General features: G+C 39.3%; 1 protein-coding gene across 2 annotated transcripts in view; it reads left to right on the top strand.

The window, feature by feature from the left end:
- Positions 1-19,935, top strand: part of RAPGEF5 (Rap guanine nucleotide exchange factor 5) — a 162,258-nt gene that overhangs the window by 118,506 nt on the left and 23,817 nt on the right. For both annotated transcript variants that reach the window (XM_042044310.1, XM_042044311.1), the window contains 8 exons: positions 6,589-6,667; positions 7,771-7,915; positions 9,752-9,849; positions 10,589-10,619; positions 11,552-11,630; positions 14,606-14,755; positions 17,129-17,226; positions 18,994-19,116. In XM_042044310.1, coding sequence (XP_041900244.1) covers positions 6,589-6,667; positions 7,771-7,915; positions 9,752-9,849; positions 10,589-10,619; positions 11,552-11,630; positions 14,606-14,755; positions 17,129-17,226; positions 18,994-19,116 — 803 coding nt within the window. The remainder of the gene's footprint in view (positions 1-6,588; positions 6,668-7,770; positions 7,916-9,751; positions 9,850-10,588; positions 10,620-11,551; positions 11,631-14,605; positions 14,756-17,128; positions 17,227-18,993; positions 19,117-19,935) is intronic.

Consider the following 19,935-nt stretch of genomic DNA (forward strand, 5'->3'; position numbering starts at 1 on the left):
CATGAGTTTTCATTCTCTCAGTTTAATTCTCTCATACACACGTAGTGACAACCACAAATGCTCTGTAGCATGACTAAGGCTTTCCACTACAATGGCAAGAGTAGTTTTAACCTATGAGTTACTGAATTCCAGTGGCTTGTTCATTCAGGCAATTTTTTTCCCTCTTTTTTGTTGTTGTTTGGTTTTCCTTCAGTTTCCATACAGGTTTAGCCTCCACCAGCAAATCCTTGGACAAAGCTGAATCACTACTTTGCATAAAGTGGAAAAAAACTTGCATTCCAGTGCTTTATCTATATTTTCTTATAATCCGATTTAGTGTGGAATACAAGCCTGAAAAACCCTTAAATCTTTCTGTAATTCTTGCACAGCCATTCACAATGGATTTGTACAGTGCAAAGTCGAAGAGATTTGGGTTTAGAATAGTGATAAGTTAAAAAAAAAAAACCCCAACCCCCCCAAAAAAGAAAAGGAGATTACTTGTTTTTCTTTGCAGTTTAACAGATTTCACTATCAGTACCCTCTTCCCAACTAACAGTACATGACATGTACATGGCATATACAATCTGCAGAGAAAGGAATATAGAGTTTATATGCTTATATTCCTCTGTATTGAGGAATTTACCTTTTGTAAGCCATGCAGTTATAAGAAGAAAGCTCCATGCATTGGATGTTTTAAATCCTGTTGTTGCCTTGTTTTGCGTAGCTTTATTTTTTTCATAATATTTAAATAAGCATATAATGGAAAGGATAGAATATGGAAAAAGAAATGCTACAGAGTGGAAAAAAAAAGAGTCTGAAAAGTTGCTCTGTAAAGTCTGATATGAAAAAGAGAATGGTTTTTGTCATTTCAGAAGTCAATTTGTCACCAAAAGTGGGAGGACTTGTTTGGCTTATTTTTCCGCTTCTGTTTATTTTTTCTTTTTTTTTTTTTTGTTGGTAGCCATTGAGAAGTAACAAACCAAAATCTATTCAGGATGTACTAGTGTGATCCAAAAACCAGGACAAACTGGAATTTGTTATCAAGTTATCTCCTCTTGTGGATATAAAGGGATTAATGACTCAGGCATTAGGAATAATTATATCTGGCTTAGCTGGACAGTGTGTCTAATATTAGCAGTAGGGCAGTAGGTGTATTCTAAATGCAGCCTGAGCTATTGGACATGTTTGTAATGTACATGTATGTGCAGTATTGGTTTAGCTGTGGGGTCTAAAGATGCTGGTTGGTGCACGTGCATGTTAGTAAATAATGTGTGAACATATTGCTAGGCGGGTAGTTAGAGATGTGTAGCTGTCTGTGACACTTGAATGTTTCCCTTGCTTTTCCTTCTTTACTCATTCTATGAGATAGCTTTTTTAGTATTTGCATTTTAGAGCTGTCCTCAAATATAATGAATTTAACTATTACTCCCTTTGACAAAGGCATTTCCTTTAGATTAAGTCTCTTTGAATGTTTATGTTACAAGTTATTAGTGTGAGACTGCTCCACTGATGCCTTGTACCCCTGCAGTAGTTTAAGAAAATGCTCCAGTTTGAGAAGAGGGTACAGATGTTTGACATGGCAACACCATGAAGTGTACTGCCTGTCCTGATTTGTTAAATATCTGTCACAGATGATTTTTCTCTACAGATATGTAATAATTTCTGTCCTAAGCCTTAGTGATTGATACCCTGCCTAGAGAAGAGGGTGGAGAAAGGTGAAAAGAAACTACTGGAAAATCATATTTGGTGTGCAAACCCATGTAGGAAACCCATTATTTCCTCCTGGCATTTATAATTGTACCATCACCTTGGTATTTGTAGAGTTGTCTTCTCAGAGAGAAAGGGCATCTTCTGTTAGAGAGGTAAGTGGGCACGTGGAAAGCAGCAGGGAATCCTGTCTGTTTTTTAAGTAGGTGGGAATATATGATGTGTTGTTTATCTAGATATTTTATTTCTTTTATTTATTTAAATACCTAATATTTACTGTCTCTGGGACCCTAGGTTCCCCTTCCCACCAAATACACCATGGTTGCTATTGGCTGTCATCACCCTATACACGCAATACAGTTGTAACTTCTCGTGGAGATGTACTGCCGGGTCCTTCAGTAACCAGCTGAAAGCAAATGTTTCACATGGGTGAGAGTGTCTATATACTGCTCTTTCTATCCCTCGGCCACCCTGAATGTGTCTTGCAGAAGGACTTGTCCATTGCAGAAAAATGGGACGAGCAGTACTAACTGTTCCTGCTAAAGCTGTGTCCATGGTTTATTTCACTTGGGAGAAGAAGAGGGCTCATAGCCCGGGAGAAACTGTCTCAGCAGAAGCTGGTGCAAATTGATTATTTAATAACAAACAAGCACTGTGCCTGCTTTTTTATTATTTTTATGCCTATGGAACTTGCACGCAATTGGTGTGGTGAGATTACTGCCTAAGGCTGCCCCCAAAGAGCTGCAAGAACAGGAGGCCATGGAACTCATGCTGGTTCCGTTGCATGTCTTAATGAAGCTTTAAAATGCTTGAAATTGTCTTTGAAATGAAATATTCCATAGCTGCAATTTAGCTGCAGACTTTGTAATAATTGCTTAGCCAAATAAAGGAAAATTGTGAGGAACAAAGAAAAGTTAGATGGATGGCTAGAAGAAAAAGATTAAATAAAAAATTCATGAAGAAGAGAAATAAAAATCATAGCATCACAGGCTTTTGCACCAAGACTTTTCTTCCAATATCTTTTCTTTTCCAACTATTACTGTGCATTTTATTCTCCCTGTTTGCTACAAATGCTAAAACCCCCCTTTTTCTATAGTAATAATAGGGAAAATTGTCATGAATTTAAGCAGAAACTGGAACATGGAGTAAAATTTTAAAAGGGGTATGTATTTCACTGCCATTCTGAGTGGGGGTATGGTTAACTGCAAATTATTAGTGATTTGACTGGAATTGCTCTTTTTTAACTCTTAAATCAAATGTGACTAAACAGAAAAAAAACCAGAAAGACTTTTTTCATATTTTTTCAGCCCAACTTGTACACTTACAGCCCTTCCTCATTCAAGTTTACTGCTTTTAGTGGCCATTAGTAGCAGAATGAATAATATGCTGTGAATTAATCCTCCCATGGTTACCCTTTCTCTCCATTTGTAGATTAAGACTAGCAAATCATTTTTTGTGGACACGTATTAATATCCAGAAGTGTCTGACAAGTGTGCAGTGGTTTGTTTTGAGCAAATTATTTTTGAAGTATCAGTACACCCTCAGGTTTTGTGTTCCTGCTATGACACGGAAAACCACTCTGGAATGAGTTTAAATTACAGGGCATTTAGGAAGAAAATACAGAAGATAGTTACAGTGAACAGTAGGACTTCAGGGAAATACCTACAAGCTAGTTGAGGCATTTTAAAATACGAATATTATTGTAAAGTCTTTAGGTGATGTATGGTAATAGATATTTAATCTTGCAAAAGCACTTTCATTGCTTACTTGTTACAGTAATTTAACGGATGAGTGATGCTATTAATGGACCACATGTATAATCCAGACTTTTTTTGTTCAAAACATTCCTCTAGGGTTTAAATTTCTAAACATGTTCAGAGGTAATTTGAAGAAATTTAGCCTATACACAAGCTGTGGGAAACACAATTTATTAAGGTTTTTTTTAGCATTTCTTCTCCATTTAGGGGATAAAAGAAATCACTGTGTATACATATGTGCAACTTTAAGTGGGCTGAGTGATATACCTTATTTTGATGGGGTTGTTAGAAACCGGAGACTGTGAATGGAAGGACCTGGCGACAGAGGGAGATGCACAGAGGGCTTAAAACTAATTGTAAGTTATCTGAACAAACATACAGACTTTCCATCACTGTTTGTTTTGTTGTGTTTTGTTTTGGTTTTTTTTGAGAGAGAATTGCATTAGTAGTAACATAGTTCTTGCAAGAAAATAAAAAAGCAAAAAACTGACATTATAGTAAAACCAGCCTTTCTTCCCATCCCAACACTTTGGGATGCTGGGAGAATTGAAGATAGACATCTGGAAAACAGATTATTATGATATAATAGAAATAAACCTGTAAGTTGTTTTTAAACACCAGTTATTGTGATAAATTCACACTATTTTGAACAATTAGAGAAGTTCATTGACAAGTATTGCAGTTTTTGCTTCAACTAGGACTTAATTTCTTTTCTGCACACATGGCTTTGTTTTGCTGAAGCTCAGATAGCCCCTACACAGAGCAGGAAATTAGGGAAATAATCTGTTGTAAATGTCTCTTTCACTTTGTGAGGAATCACTGCACAGTCACATAGTTCAATAAAGAACTAAATGTGTTCGTTGACGCCAAGCTCAGCTGTTTCCAAATAAATGTTTGTGAAACCTCCAACGTTAATAGCCTCATGGTACCATCCAAAAGACGTGCAAGAGAATGAATAGATGACCTTTCAGATAGAGAACAAGCTGTTCGCCGTGCCTTTCCATTTACTGAGACAAAATACTCTTTTTATGCAGAGATAGTACTTTCCACCGTTTTTAACAATGTTGGGTAGAATAAAGAATTTAACTGTTTTGCTTCTGGGTGCAAGGGTTTTAACCTATGTGTCCTTAGACCAGGACTCTTTCTAGATCAGCAGTGTTAAATGCATTGAGCTAGATAGACTTACTTGAATTTTTTTGAAAGACACTGGAGGTATTTTGAATCTCATGCTCACGGAGTGGGATGTCATTAGCGATCCATCCATGTTTATCTGTGTGACATCTGTCTGTGGATGATGTATGGATGAATCCTCATTGCCATCATGCACCGCAGCTATGGGATCAATAATTTACTGATAAGGTCCAAAGCAGCTGTAAGGGAAATTGGTCTAAATTATTGTGAAATTGCAGCCTTGCTGTGAAAAGCTGCTGGGATGCTCTCAGTTGCACACTCGTACACGAGCACTAGCTTGGACTGGAACAGATCACAAACAAATAGTGAGAAAATCGGGTACAGAAATCAGGGCTCAGCCTTGTCTTTCTCATGTGAGGTATGGTTTGGCCCTTAGTCTTTGCAGTTGTAAATCCACCACTTAAATCACAACTTAGTATAATTGGGGCTAACTATTGCCAGCTAGTTATACTGGTAAAATACTTTTGCTCTACCGTATAACTGGAATAATTTCTGTTATTGTTCAGCCTCTGTCCATGTTTCTGTTCTTATCTGAAAAAAACAGAGTTGTTTTCTTGTTAAAGGGAACACAGAGTATTTGCTGAAATTAAAAGAAATACAGTCCACAGGAATCCCTCAAAACTTGAGGAAATCTTACCATTTGGGGAAAACAAAACGAAACCAGAAAAACAAACAGAAACATTTTTATTTTGAGGTTAAAAAGACTGATAAAATTGTCCATTTGCATAAAAGAAAAGATTTTGTTGTGTGAACCAAATACAGATTCACTCCTAGATTATGCATCATGTATGAGTAGTTTACTAAAATTGTAATCAAATTTGTTTAAGAGTTTTATAATGATTTCATTTGGAAGGGAGCTGTGAAACCATCAGGTCCAACCCATGCTGGAAGCAGGTTCAGTAAGACCAGGATGCTCAGAGCTTTGCACAGGAAAGCCCTGAATATAGTGATGTTGGAGATTCTGCAGGTAACCTGTCACAATGGTGGGTGTCCTCACAGGAGGAAAAAATAAGTACCTTGATCTCGACAGATTTTCTTTGGTTGCCATCTCTGATGGTTGCCCCGTATCATTTAGTAGCACACCTCCAGGAAAAGTCTGGCTTGCTCTTATCTCCATTCTGCCACTGGGTTTTTGAAGACTACCATGAGATTACCTTGAGCCCTGTCATCCAAGAGCAAACCCAGAGCTTTCAGCCCAGTGATTTGTGTAGTAAAGGTTTGGAAAAATCCTAAAAATAGTGTGACATGGGAATGAGGAACAAAAGTTACACTGAGATCCAAAGTGGTCTTCATCCTGACAACCTGAGGTGCTACAACTGCAGTGTGTAGGGATGGTCTGTTAGCAAGTACCTTCAGCCTGGTTTTGTAAGATAGAAACCAGGTGGAGAAAAAAGCCTTCATTGATACAATTGAACAAACCTTAGAGAAAACATCTCAACACTTACAGTGATGTCCACAAGACTAGCCAACCAGCTAAAGATTTGAATATATTTATGTCATAGTTCTCAACTACTGTGCCTAGATGTTAATCACAGTTCATGGCAATCCTAGTTTTCTGTCCTATTACTAAAATGTGAATCTCCTGAATTTCCAGAACAAGCTAACATGTGGAAAGGCTGCTTTGTGTGCAGCTGAGCTAACCAGGATGGCAGTGTTTGTTACAAAGACTCTTTCTTACTGATTCCTGAACTATTATGAATTATTTTGTGCATGCTTGTGCCTGTTGGTGCTTTGGGAGCTGAGGATGTGCTCCTTAAATAAAGGGGCTGATCTCTGCAGTGGCAACACATTGTTAACTTTTTGAAACTTAAAGGTTTATGTATTCTGTATTCTTTGAACCTTTTTTTTAAGGGTGGGGGTCCTGTTCCTGCCATGCCCAGGAACAGGAGTAGATACTCTCTTCCTGCTCTTACTAATTTATTGTACCTTGGGCTCTTTTTGTCTTCCTCTGCAGAAACTCTCCTGGATGACTTCCTTCTCACATACACAGTTTTCATGACGACCGATGACTTGTGCCAGGCACTTCTGAGGCAATATCCTTTTATTGAATGTTTTATTCATGGGGGTCACACACTTACTCGTAGTTTATCTATTGTTGAGCCTTATATCAAAGTTACATGCCTGGATTTGAAACAGATGCCTAACTTATAGCAACAATGCAATTTTGTATCAGTTTTTGTTTAAAGATAAATAAACCTTTATAACTGTGACAAGGTAGAATTTAAAGTGGGGTTAAAACCTTCCCAGGTTATGTTAATTCATCAAATACCTACATGTGCATAACACATTTCAGAATACACAAGGAGAAAAGGTAAAGAATTTTACAGTCTCTGCTTCTTTTATCATGTGATACAGGATGTATGTCTTAAGTCATTATTAGATAAAAGAATTATTTTCATGTATTTCCAATGACTTCCATAAGCTATGGATCAATATTTGAATAAACTTGTGGCTATAAAATGAACTTCCTTTTTAAAATTTTTTTAAAAATCTTTTTCCAGTCTTTAACTTCTGTGGTGAAAACATCATTTTTTTACCTTATAAAAGAAAGAACCATGAAGGGACAGGAATAATGTACAAAGTGGGTATCATGTGACATTTGGTCTTTCTACCTTATGAACAGAGAACAATAGTAGAAATAGTATTTCAGGGTTTTTTAGATTTTATTTTAATAGTGTTACTTCTGCAGGTAATGTAATTTGTGCAGGCAAAAAGAAACTGACTTCCTTTGCCTGTTTTTTGTGTTATTGTTAATGATGCTTTGCCCTCCTTCCCACAGACATTCACATTGGCATCCGTGTGCAGGACAAAGCTTCATTCTCAGTTCTGCAGAAAAGATATGACTGAACACTGTATAATTCCTTTTGAATTGATTTTACTTTTATAGACTCACCTCTCTGATCTGTGAGGGAAAAAACTCCTGTTGGCACAGAGGATGAATTACTATTCCTATTACTGACAATTTCATTCCCGAAAGTTGTGAAACTCCTAAAGCTCCAGACAGGATAAAACATTTAAAACTGAGCAGTGCAGTGAAAAAAAATCTTTCATTAGCAAATGAGATTATTGCAAAGTTTTTATCAGTAATTTTAAAGTTTCTGCGAGATCTTATTGTATGTTCCTTAACCTACTGCACCTATTGTGCTAAGAACCACCAAGGGAAAGAAGACGACTCTGATGTGTCCTGCAGGAAAAGAAAAGTCTTGCATTTGGTGTCTCAGTGGACTTCTCTGTACAAAGACTGGTTACATGAGGATGAGCATTTAAAACAATTTTTAAAGGTATTGAAACAGTTTCTGTGATGCATTTCAGCACTGTTTAATTACATACTGTGTCTAAAAAGCCCCAACAGCAAAATCTATAAAATGTATTTTTTCATACTTACTTTCTTCTCTATGAAATCTATAATATAAAATGATTTACATGTGTCTTCTTTAAATGCCTTAGATATAGTCAGTTTAAACAGAAATCCTGTGTTCTCAATATAGTCAACATTACAAGCTTTCCTTTAACACATGAGACTTACGGAACTCCTGTGGTTTCTAGAAAATGGGAAAAGTTGGGAAGGTAAGAAATAAAACTACAAAGATGTGGAGGTTCCTTGGACACACTGATCATATCTGTCAGAATAGGGTCTGCAGGCAGTATCCAGAGGTTTATAGACATAGTGAGTTTTGAGATGTCTGTGAGAGATGCTACTTTGACTGAGGAGTGAAATCCTATTCCACAGTGTTTGCTGGGTGCACATGGAGAACAACATAGCTTTATGTATTTTAATAAATAAAATTTTGTTCCTTACTTGTTAGCAAAGTTCTTCTGATATTTCTGTAGGAGTTCCAAAAGCTCTTAAAATTCCCTTGTAAATTTGCAAATAGTGCTGTTGTTGCTAACCTAAAATCTATCTGGTTACTGATTTTTTTTCAATATATTTCTTTTCCCTGCTGGTTGAAAAATGAGAGTATTTTAGGAGACTTTGCAGTATCTTCCACTTTTCCTGATGAGACTCTTTGCAACTGGAGATCTTCTTAAGGGTCTTTCATCTCTTCAGTCACTCACTCAAGACAAAGGCATGAAACATTGAATGAAATGTGGAAAAAGTCTTGAAATTGCTTTTTTTTTTTTTTTTATGGTTTTGTTTTGGTTTTAAGTAGGATACGTTGCATATGGAAGCAGAGACCCCAGGATTTTTGCTGTTTGGTACTAGATGTGTGTTGATGTTCTGGAAGGGGGATTTCATTTCAGGCATCAGTTATATCACACTGAGTTGCACCTGTCTGGATGCAGGGCTTTCTGGCCATGGTGGTGTGTGACTGTGCACTGTCTCACAATTCCTCTTCTGGAAGCTTGTATGCAATATTAAACAGCAATAATATTAATGATGGTTGTAGTTATATGTGAAAAACCAACATACAGGGTTGTAGGCTAAAATCATTCGTGCAGAAGTCTGTGAATGTGGGGCTAAAGCAAACCTGGTGACTCAGCTCAGCCATATGATCCTCGTCTTCTTGGAAGGGAAAGAGAAGGCTCTACATGCAGATTCAGAAAAAGCGTAGAGAAAATATTTCCTAGGATTTCAATGATGACAATGTCTTCCCCCAAAATTAGAAGTAAGGTTTATTTATGTATTAGTTTACAACTAGGGAGAGTTGTGGGAGTTTGTGGGACACATCAACTCAGTTTAAAATGCATGAAAGTGTGAGGAAAGGTAAAGTAGAATATTTGCCATTTTTTTAAAGTCTTAATCTAATCTTTGTTGTCATTTTGGATAAGTGATGATGATGCGGTGTGTTGTCATGCTTCAGAATCTGACCTAACCCAGATTTCATGTAATAGCCACAAATGGTGTTTTAAATTTTCCTGCTTATAGACAAAATAGTACAAGCATTTTGCCCTCTCACTTGGTAGACAGTACTAAGAGTGTTTCTCCAAAGGCAAGCTGAATATTTACCAGTCTGGAAATTTAAAGAGGAACATTCTCTCCTTACAGGTTTTCCATAAATACAATGATAAAACTTGTTTTAGTAGGATAGTGCCTGAATTGACTTAGACCACTGATATGATGCCTTAGATTTATGTTTGAGTTGTCAGATGTTTGCAGATACTGCTTTATTTTGTAGACTATATACAGAAATGTGTTAGATGATGTGTATGAGTATCCCGTTCTTGAGAAGGACCTGAAAGAATTTCAGAAGATACTTGGGATGCATCGCCGTCAGTAAGTGTTGATTATATTTGTGATCAAGTCGTCTTTTATTCAGAGTGTAATTTATTTTGTTTGCCATCTTTCTGTAATTCAGTCAAGTGATAAGTGATACAAGTGGCATATTCATTTTTACAAATCATCCCTTCTTTAACGCTAGATTATTCAATATTTGCTGATGTTTGTTGGGCAGTGTTTGTGATTCAGCATTCACTCCCATCAATTTCATTTGGGATTACTTACAAGCAGAGCAATAGTTTGTGGAGAAGCTGGCAAAAATTCTCTCAGAAGTTGCAATCTGTGACTTCAGATGGTACCTTCATTCCCTCCACAGTACTGAGAAGCAAATCACTTGGAATAGTAATCTCAGAGTTATTATTTTACTAATAATTATGGCATCTATGAAAGATATTTAATTGGCATGTTTTTCAACAAACGGAGGTTGTTTCCATGGTTTGGCTGCTGGGGAAGTGGAAGGAGCGATGCCCTTGAGGGTGACCCTGACTGCTGTGTTTGCCTACTCCAACAGCTCATGGGCTGGCAACATTTTCACTACATCGATTATACAAGTCAAAGGAAAGTTCTCTGACTGAGCCAGATGCCTTTAGTGTTTCCTGAAGAACCTCTGCAGCCTTTCTGCAGTGACCATTTAGTGTTAAAAACTTTCTGATGTTGTAAACTTTGTAATAGCTAAAACTTCCTTTTCCTAAACTTTGGCTGGAAAGAATAATTGAGATTTTCCTTTTTGTTTCAGCACTGTAGATGAGTATTCACCTCATCGAAAGGTAATGCCAACCTCATTGTTGCTGATTGCTAGATAACTTACCATCTCACTTCTTCCCACTCTGCCCACTTCCCTCTCTTTTCTTGGCTTCTTAACCGAAAGTGACTGGTGACCAAAAACATGACAGGACATGTCAGTGACCTGCAATGCTGCTTAAGGAATTTTTTTTTTCCTTTGAGTGCATCCTGGATATCAGGATGTGAGCTAACCTGCAGTGGCCGTGACAGTATTAGCATCTTAACAAGATGCTTTGAGATGTCAAAATTCAAGAGAGGCCTTGGAGTGTGTCCCCACCGAGCTAGAGGGATGTAGCAAGCTGGGCAAACCAGGCTGAACACAGGCACTGACATGGATGTCAAGTAAACAGAGCAAAGGGCAGATTTGTTGTGACAGGAACAGACAAAAAGAGAGGAACATGAATCTGTCTATTTAATTGGAGGGAGAAGTTGGAGCCAGAGAAAGTTGGCGTACAGACTGCTCAGAGGTGAATTGCTGTGCTCGTCAATTTTACTGGACTGAAGCTGAAGTGTGTAATAAGCTTAAAATGTTACTGCAAAAATGTGGAAGGCAGAACATGAGATTGTAGTGAAATTGCTAAATAGGCTGATTGGTACATGGGAAATGTCTGTAAGAATAAATGTATAAGAAGTGGGCTCTGAACATGACTACAGAAAACTTTGAATTGTGCAGGCTCCTTAGCCTTGGCATGTCCTACTTCCTCCAAAATCCCCACCTTGGCCATAATTTAGTAAGGCAACTCCCAGTTTACTGCTCGAAGAAAGGGTGGGTGTACTTCCTATACAGAAACCTTTTGGCCAGACGTATGGGTTGAATGCTGTATTCTGTGAATTACTGCTTTGTAAACAGCAGGGATGCAAAAAATCACTGTTGTCTTTTTTTTTCTTTCTTTCTTTCTTTTCCACTCCCTCACAGAATAAAACCTTTTTCCACCAGTTCAGTGTAAAGGAGAACTGGCTGCAGCAAAGAGGAACCATGAATGAAACAGAAGAAAGTGAGTATAAATGAAAGAGTGGAGGAAAAGCTCAAAAACTGTAAAATTGTTTCTCAAGGACTTCAGTGTAAATATTCTTTAACTGACATACAGTTTTTGAATAGGACCTTGGGGACACAAAAGAAGAAATATTTGGCTGTGCAAGTTTACCTTCCTTCCTCCTGGCTTACAGGGGTCAACAGTGCCATGGTATCTCAAGGGGTTTTTGCCCTGTCCGGTTCCTCCAGCACCCCTGTCTCAGTCCTGTGTGCCTCCCAGGTGTGCCAGCAGCCCCTCCACCAGGCATTACTTGTGCTCCATTTCATGCTCTTGGTCTCTTGACCTATATCTTGGTTGTGAAAGGTGAACAAATAAGCCTGTCACATGAAATGGTCCAGGATCTGCTAACTCTGGGAATGTGCCTTAGTTCCTTCTCTGCTCAAAAACATCTCTGCATGGAGTGCAGCTGCCACTTCACTTTAATGTCAGCCATTTCAAACGCGATCTCCCTCCATTACTACCAATACAGTAACGTAGTGAGGCTGTCACCCTCCTGTAATGCCTGTACGAGGAAGGAGGCAGAGAGAACACTGTGTACACGAGCAGGGGACGGCAGAAGGACCTCCTACCTGGCAGCCTCGCTCCTTGACAGTGTATCTTCGTTTCTTACTGGGAACAAAACTCCGGAAGTTCACTTGAAGTCAGGGTATTTTTAGTGCTCATTTGTGACAGAATAAAAACTGAGCTCGTTCGATGCCAAGTAGAAAGATTTGCACAGTACATGCTGCTGATAGATAATCCTCTTTTTGTGCTTCAAATGTAGGGGGTTTTGAGGTTTGTTTCCAAGGCTTCTTCTAAAAATGGTCTTTCTGGATGAGAACCCCCACACTCATTCTTCTTTCAAAGGTGGACACAGCTTGTGGGTGACTGGAAAGGAAAGAGGACTGGCACGAGAGGGGGGACAGACCATATAACTGTGGTGGGACAGTCACCAGGACAGAACTCAGCAAGGCCAGTCCTGACTGAATTAAATTGCTTTTGTCTCACTCCTTGAGAGCAGGAGCCATGAACTATGATGGAATGAAATAGCCTAAGTGACTTTGGGGAAGGGAGAGACAGATGCAGAGGGTGACATCTAATCCTGTGTGGTGGAGTGCTGTCTGACTGATGGTGCTTGTGGTGGATGAGTCTGACTGAGATTCACCATGCCACTTGACCAGAGGTGTTTTATCCTCTATTGCAATCATTACCAGGACAGCTTGCAGCCCATGGCCACTTCCTCCCCCTGGCATTCCCTCCTTCTCACAGAGGAGCAGCACAGGCTCCTGGAAGAGATGACATGGTCCATCCCAAAAGATGGGATACCACCGATGGAACGTTGGAGAGGTGTGAGGAGGAGGGTCACTATGGTGGTTGTGCTTGAGCACCTGACCTGTGGGTTGATTTAGTTCAGTGTTAAAGAAAGGATAGACCAATAGCCGATTTAAAAATTGACATTGCTGTCATTGTCCCTTTGCAAATGGCAGAGAGGACATTTCAAACAAATTCACTCTAAGCAAGGTGTGTCACTCTGCATTTGGAGTCCAGATATTACTGTCAGATTTTTTAAAATTTATTTTTCTACCTAGTAATTTAAAGTACAATTGGATGTCTCTGTTTTCATGATGTGTATCCATTCTGATGAGAGATTCTGCCATGAGCATCTCATTTACTCTCTGTCAGCAGAGACCGGTTAAAAAGGAATTATAAAATCAAATGACTTATTTTTCCCCAATACTCAATGTTAAGTTCCTCCTTCATTCTCATATTCATTTTTTCTTACTACAACAGGAAAAAAAATCCCTATTCTAAAGGATAGAGTTCTTAGCTGCTTCTGGCATAATCTTCACTAATGAAAGTGCCCCGAAGCCATGAAGATCCGTAGGACAAGCAAAGAGCTATTGCTACATACATCTGTCAGTAAAGATAATCAAAAAAATACAACAGTTCTGGAGAAGAAAAAGTTGTCCTGTATTGGCATGGTAGCAGCCTGTCTATAATAAGCAGTGCCAGAGTAGAAGGAAATGGAAAGTTTAATTAAGCACTGAAGTGAGTGTGAAACCAAGAGCTGTGACAATTCTGATTAACAAATGTAATTTTAAAAATATTTATGCAAGTCTGTAGCTCAGTTTCTTCCGCTTTAAGTGTGGCAGCTGTATTTCAAAGAACTAGCTAGGGCAAACTCGGAAAAAGATGTAAACCTAAAATTCTGGCAGGCAGAGAGAGTGTACATCCCTTTTTGTAGGAGAAAAAGGTAATCGCTGAGCTGACCACAGCATTCCCAGAGCTGAACCAACTCATGGACCTCAGTAGAGGTAGTGAGCCCAGGGAATTTCCCCAAACCAGTCCCATTTATATGTGCTGCTTGTGATTCAGGAAATGAGTTGTCAGAACTGATTGTATGGCTGTTTGGGCAGTCTCTGCTGGTGCTAAAATACTCTGGCAATGCAAGTAGTTTAGATGTCTAGACAGATAAGCTATCAGGAGTGGATGAAAATCTGGGAGCACTGTTCTTGCAAAGCTTCCTGTTCCAGGTGGAAGTGGAGGTTCAAAATAATTTCTGCAGCAGATATGAAATATACTGAAAGGACAGTGATTTATCTGAACCTAAAATTGAGGGAGAAAAGATGGCAACAGCTGAGTTTGCAGAGAAGACAGGCAGTGAAGGAGGTTGTCGGTGTCAAATCCTCAGGGTAGGAAGTCTTAAATAGATACTGCTGTGGGAGTCTGTGTTTCCATTTGCTTGCCTCTCTCATTCCCAGGAACAGGAGGTGGGGAGGTGGGAAATGGTGATGTTTATGGTTAGTTTCATGTCCTTTGTGTCAGGGTGCAGTGACTGCCCTTCCTGCAGTAGCCAGGCAGCTGAGGCATTGCTGTGGTGGGGTCTGCAGGTTTGTTCCTTGCACTGTTCGGGTATCTCTGCCTACAGCTGAGCATGTCTTTCTTCCTTTGTGCAGTTTTCTGCCGCGTGTATATAACAGAGCACTCCTATGTCAGTGTGAAAGCTCAAGTGTCTACTTCAGCTCAGGAGATACTGAAGATCGTGGCAGAAAAGATCCAGTACCCCGAGGAGGAGTTGGCGCTGGTGACAGTCTCATTCTCTGGTGGTAAATAACTTCCCTTCATCTGATTATTTACCTTTTATTGCATCAGGTAAGGGAGGGCTGACATTTTCTGATGCAAGGATACAGCTGTTCCTCTATGGGCCCACAGCTGGATGACCAGGGGAACAATGAGGAGCTGCTTCCCAGAGACTTGTTTCCATGGTAACAGCTCTTTCTTGGGTACTGTGGGATGTAGCATCTCCTGGCTGGGAAGGGAGTGTAAAGAACTCTCACTCTCCAGCAGTATTGCACGGTTTTATTCCTTTTCCAAAGATGAATCTGCTACTTTGGAATTTAAATTAATTTTGAAGGCAATGAGGCATGGTTTGCTTTAAAAATATAGAAGGGAATAGCAAATACTCTATGCATGGCTGTTTTCCTCATCTATGGCAGGGATAACAAAAATTCTTGAGGAGAAAGGAAGAAGATGTGTTTGCACAATTGAGATACTGAGAGCAATCTCAGCAATATTTTGTAAGCACTCTTCCTTACAACTGACACCTTTTGCCTATTGTTTTAGTGTAGAATATCTTGGCAGTATTCTCAGATAACATTAGTTGTTGTTGATCCCCTAAGACAAAGGATGAACTCATTGCTACTTGTTTGTCAGTCTAGTTAAATGAAATACACACAAGTGCTGACTTGTTCCGTTTATATCTTTGATTCAGAACTGGAAGGTCACATTTTTTCCCCCATGCTGGGCTCAGTTAAAGAAACATACTTTTGAGTGCACTGGTGTGGGTGGGAGGGAGATGGTGCCCTGCTCTGGTTATGGAAAGCCTGGGCACAGAGCAGCCATTGGGAGCATTACACATGGGTGTCCTGGCCATCCAGGCTACATCATTTTCAGGCATACTCTTTTTACCCTCGTGTGCCCAAACTCACCTCCTGTGCATTTCACAGCACTGCAAAATCACTGTGCTGCTGTTTTTCAGGTCTTTCTCTCCTATTCAAGAGCAGGGCAAGTTTTGATCTGATAGCAATAAATCTGGTTCTAACTGCCTGCTTAGCTAAAGAAGACCAACCATTCATAAATAATGAAATATACTATATTGGTTCCCAGGAAAGCCACAAAATAGAAGTGGTTGCCACTTGGTTGTTCAATGAGAAACAGTAAATAAAATGCAGGTATAGTAGGAAAGCCATTTGTACATGACCTTTGTAACCCCTAAAATGTTATTTAGTTATGTTGCCTGAGTTAATTGGAAATACAAGTTCAGTATCTTCTTATGCATCCTGTACTGCAAGTGATAAACACCAACCTACTATGCTTTTTTTTCTGCTTTGTGTTTTTGCTATTTGTGTGACTTAGAACTCATGTCTTTCATCCACTTGCAGGGCAGCAGTATGAGCACTGGAGAACCTGTTTTTATTGTACTCCAATAATGGACAAGCAAGCTCTTTATTCAAAATTACCTTGAAAAAACATAATGATAGTTCAGCATAATGTATCTGTGTATCAATGGATAAGTGAGCATGGATAAAAGGGAAAACTGTCTGAAATTATGTCTGGCTCTTAGACTCCTCCTAGTCCTACTCCTCATGGGCAATGCAGAGTCCAGGGTAGCTCTCAGTGGTCTTGCAGTAGTTTTGGGTCTCCCATGTATCAGGTCTCCAGAGGATTACTTGGAGCTCGCAGGAAGTGAACGTTTTCACAGGGCAGTTTTTAAGCTGTGTTTGGGGTTTTGCTTTATTTTTCCCCCCATCTTTCTCTAGTTCATTCAAGATTCCACAGAGCTGAACCAGTACTCTGGAGTGGAGGAAAAAAAAGTCCTTTCTCTTTGCCACCTGTGTCCTGCTCTTTTACCCAGATATTTCCTAAATTAATTACTCTAGGTCTAGAAGAATTAGTGTAAATACTGTGTAATAAAGGACTCCTGAGCGCTGCTCTGTGGGATGAATTTCATGGTGTTGGGATCCTTTAAACTTTTCCTGTTGAATGGCTGTGGCTGCTGATTTCATCTCCACACCCGGTTTTGTCTCCAGTGACACACAACAGCTCAGCCTCTGGAGGCTGAGACCCTCTGCTCTAACAAAAGTCACTACATTTATACTAGATACACTGTGTTGAAATTAAATGTTCTATAAGGCATAGGAGGCTAAACTAGATGATTTCAGGGCTTCTCTCTATTCTATGTGAAGTGCAGTTTGAAAGCAAAAGCAGGAAGCTTCTGTGCTCTAGTCCTTCAGAGATCTCTTGCCTTTATCTTGCCTGAGCAGGATGGAGATAATGGGTCCCCACAGAGACTGAATTGGGTGCTTAGTTACTTTCTAAGGAGTCGATGTGGCATCACAGATACAACTGTACCTTTATTTCTCATATGCAGCTTTTATTCCTCTTCTGAAACTTGTGTGTTTTGTTTGCTGTTTTTACAGAAAAACATGAACTACAACCAAATGACTTGGCCATCTCAAAATCTTTGGAGTCATCCAGTCGTATGTTTGTATACCGAAAAGATCTGACTGATTCTTTGGTAAGGATCAGGATTGTATGTTTCCCATTTTTTGTTTGTCTGACTCCAAATCAAAACATTAGTATTTCTCTCAGAGGGCTTTTCCAATGCAGAATTTACTTTTTGCTTCCTTAGTAAAGCTTACCACTGAGCTGCTCTATTCCTAAAAAAAAAAAATCTTTCATTAACAGCAGTTATTTGACTGAACAGTAATGGAATTTGTTCATCAATTTTAAATAAACCAAAGCTTCTGTACAGCTTAAATCTTTCAATCTACATCAGCCTGGAAAAGCTGACCTGTGTGTGTACCAGAATGGATGGGATGAGGATTATTCAGGGCTCTTGTGACTCTTTCCTCCCCACCCTGCCTTGTGCCTCTGTAGCACTTAGAGTGGCTGGTACATTATCATACAAAGTGGTGGACAAGTTCCATGGAATTACTACATGTAGAAATAGATGTTGTGTGAGTTCCACCAGACCCATCAGTGCAACCCCAGTGTTGTGGCAGCCACGTGGTTAGCTGGTGTATATCACTGGTGGTGTGTCCTCCCTTACTTCTGCCTGTCTGTCACTCCATCCTCTCGCTGGGGCTGGGAAGGTGAGCGGATTGAGAGGCAGCAGATCTCTCTCATCCTTCCCTCTGTCTTCAGAAACCAGGATTGCGACCTCCCTCCCTCCATGTTTTCCCAAAATCTCAGTGAGGCAGGCACAGTCAGGCACTTTGCTGTTTCAATAGTTTTCTGCTAATTGTGCAGATGTTTCCAGGAAAGAGCAGGGACTGTATCGCAACTGACTTCTACATGGTGTCAGTACCTCCAGGATCTGTGCATTCATCCTCAGGATGAGAAATGTCTATTTACGTTTTGTTGGATCAATGTGCCCTGAAGAGCTGACATGCCACTATTATTGTAATCTGTCAGCTCCATTATCTCCAGCGTTAGAGCCACCTCTAAAAATGTGAATATTAAGGGAAGGTTTCCAGTGCAGACAGGTGACAGCCAACCTAGTTTCATTAGTTACGTAATAAAAATTGCAAAACTTGCTGTAACTGTCAGAAATATAGCACCAAAGTAATGGCTTAACTGGTAAGAATAATCTTTCATCTTGGCAGATGGTTCATGTACCAAGTTTCAGACTGATGAGGTTAAAAAAGCCGAGAGAAGCGCAAAACTTTGAAAATCCAAGCTAAAAATGGAAATGTCAAATGACCCTGAACACCAGCAATACCACAGCACTCCACATAATATACTAAGTAACTTTTATGAATCAGAACCCACAACATTTTACTCTTTGTTGATTACATTTGGGGTAGATTAATCGTAAAATGTATGGATTTATGTTATTTGTAAAAGCAGACTGGAGGGCAAGTTATGTGTATTTATTCTAAATCCAATGTGTTTTCAGAATGATTCTTTTATATCAGAAAATTACTGATGTTTTGATTTAGATTTTATTTTCTGATAGTTTTAGAGATTTTATTTTCATTATGCTGTCTGCTTGGCTGGTGTTTTATATTAAAGGTTGGGAGAGGGAGAGAGAAGGAGAGAGGGAGAAGACCTCACTCTCCAAAGCAAATCATTGATCCTATTGACCCATTTCCCATTTCAAGCTATTTATTAGATAGGTTATAGCTCCTTCATTTTGATTAGTGGGAAAAAAAGCCCTCAGAGTGCACTTAGAGAAGATTACTTACTCAGCTCTGTTTGGTAACTTAGTCCAGTAACTGTTTCATTGCAGAATCTTTGGCATTTCTTGAGGAATACTTTTTGCTCTTGTCTATTCGTTTAGAACCCATTTTCTGAAAATGAGGAATTGCAGCAGAGATCTGTGAGGATTTTGGGAATTAACACCTGGGATCTTGCCTTAGAACTAACAAACTTTGACTGGAGCCTCTTCAATGCAATTCATGAGGTAAGAAGCGCCACATCCACTTCCAGGTATATTACTGTATTGCAGTGTTGCGCCATGGTGATGCATTTTGGAGCACTGGTGTTCCTGGGTGCTTGGTTCCCTGTCATGACAGCATGATTGGCAGCTCTCAGTAGGGTGACAGGTCCAAGAGTTATCTTGCAGTCCTTGAGACTGAAAGGAATTGTCAAGGGTTTGTAACTTTCCTGTGTTCGGGCATCTCATACGCTCCCTGTATACCTGATGTGTTTTATTGAGATTTGCCTCAAGAGAGTAAAAGACCATGAACATTTTCTAAAAACCCTCTCTGTGAATATGTTACATATGCAAAATGTCTTATGCACTTGATAGTGTTTCAGTAAATACAGGATTCCACAAATAGCTGTCTTTCATATAACTTCAGCCACAAAAGAATTCACTGTTCCAGCAATTTAGATGGTCACATTACTGTTCGTGTTAGGCTTCAGTGGGATGAAAAATACTGGGCAGGCTTTATTAAATGGGATAATGGTGCACTTCAACGCCCATTGGGTAGTTTCAGTGACTTTGATAGGTTCTGGTTTGAGTTGGTGAGTAAAACACACAGTTAACAGCAGAAAATCTCTCTTGAAAATACCATTCAGTGAAAAGCATGTTGGCTTTCAGAGAAAATGAATGTGAAATTCCCTTGCTTTTCATCAGATGCTTTCCTTTTCTTTCATTTTGGGTTCTTTTAGTCAGTTTAGACACTGTGAATTTGGAACTGGCCAAGCTTGGGGGGTTTTTTTTGAACAGAAATCAAGACCTACACCTCTCTTGATTAAAAATTTGCTAACATAGAAA

This window comes from Corvus kubaryi, unplaced genomic scaffold, assembly GCF_017639235.1.
Source record: "Corvus kubaryi isolate FWS band 111438036 unplaced genomic scaffold, C.kubaryi_AGA036_p1.0 37398, whole genome shotgun sequence".
Lineage (NCBI taxonomy): Eukaryota > Metazoa > Chordata > Aves > Passeriformes > Corvidae > Corvus > Corvus kubaryi.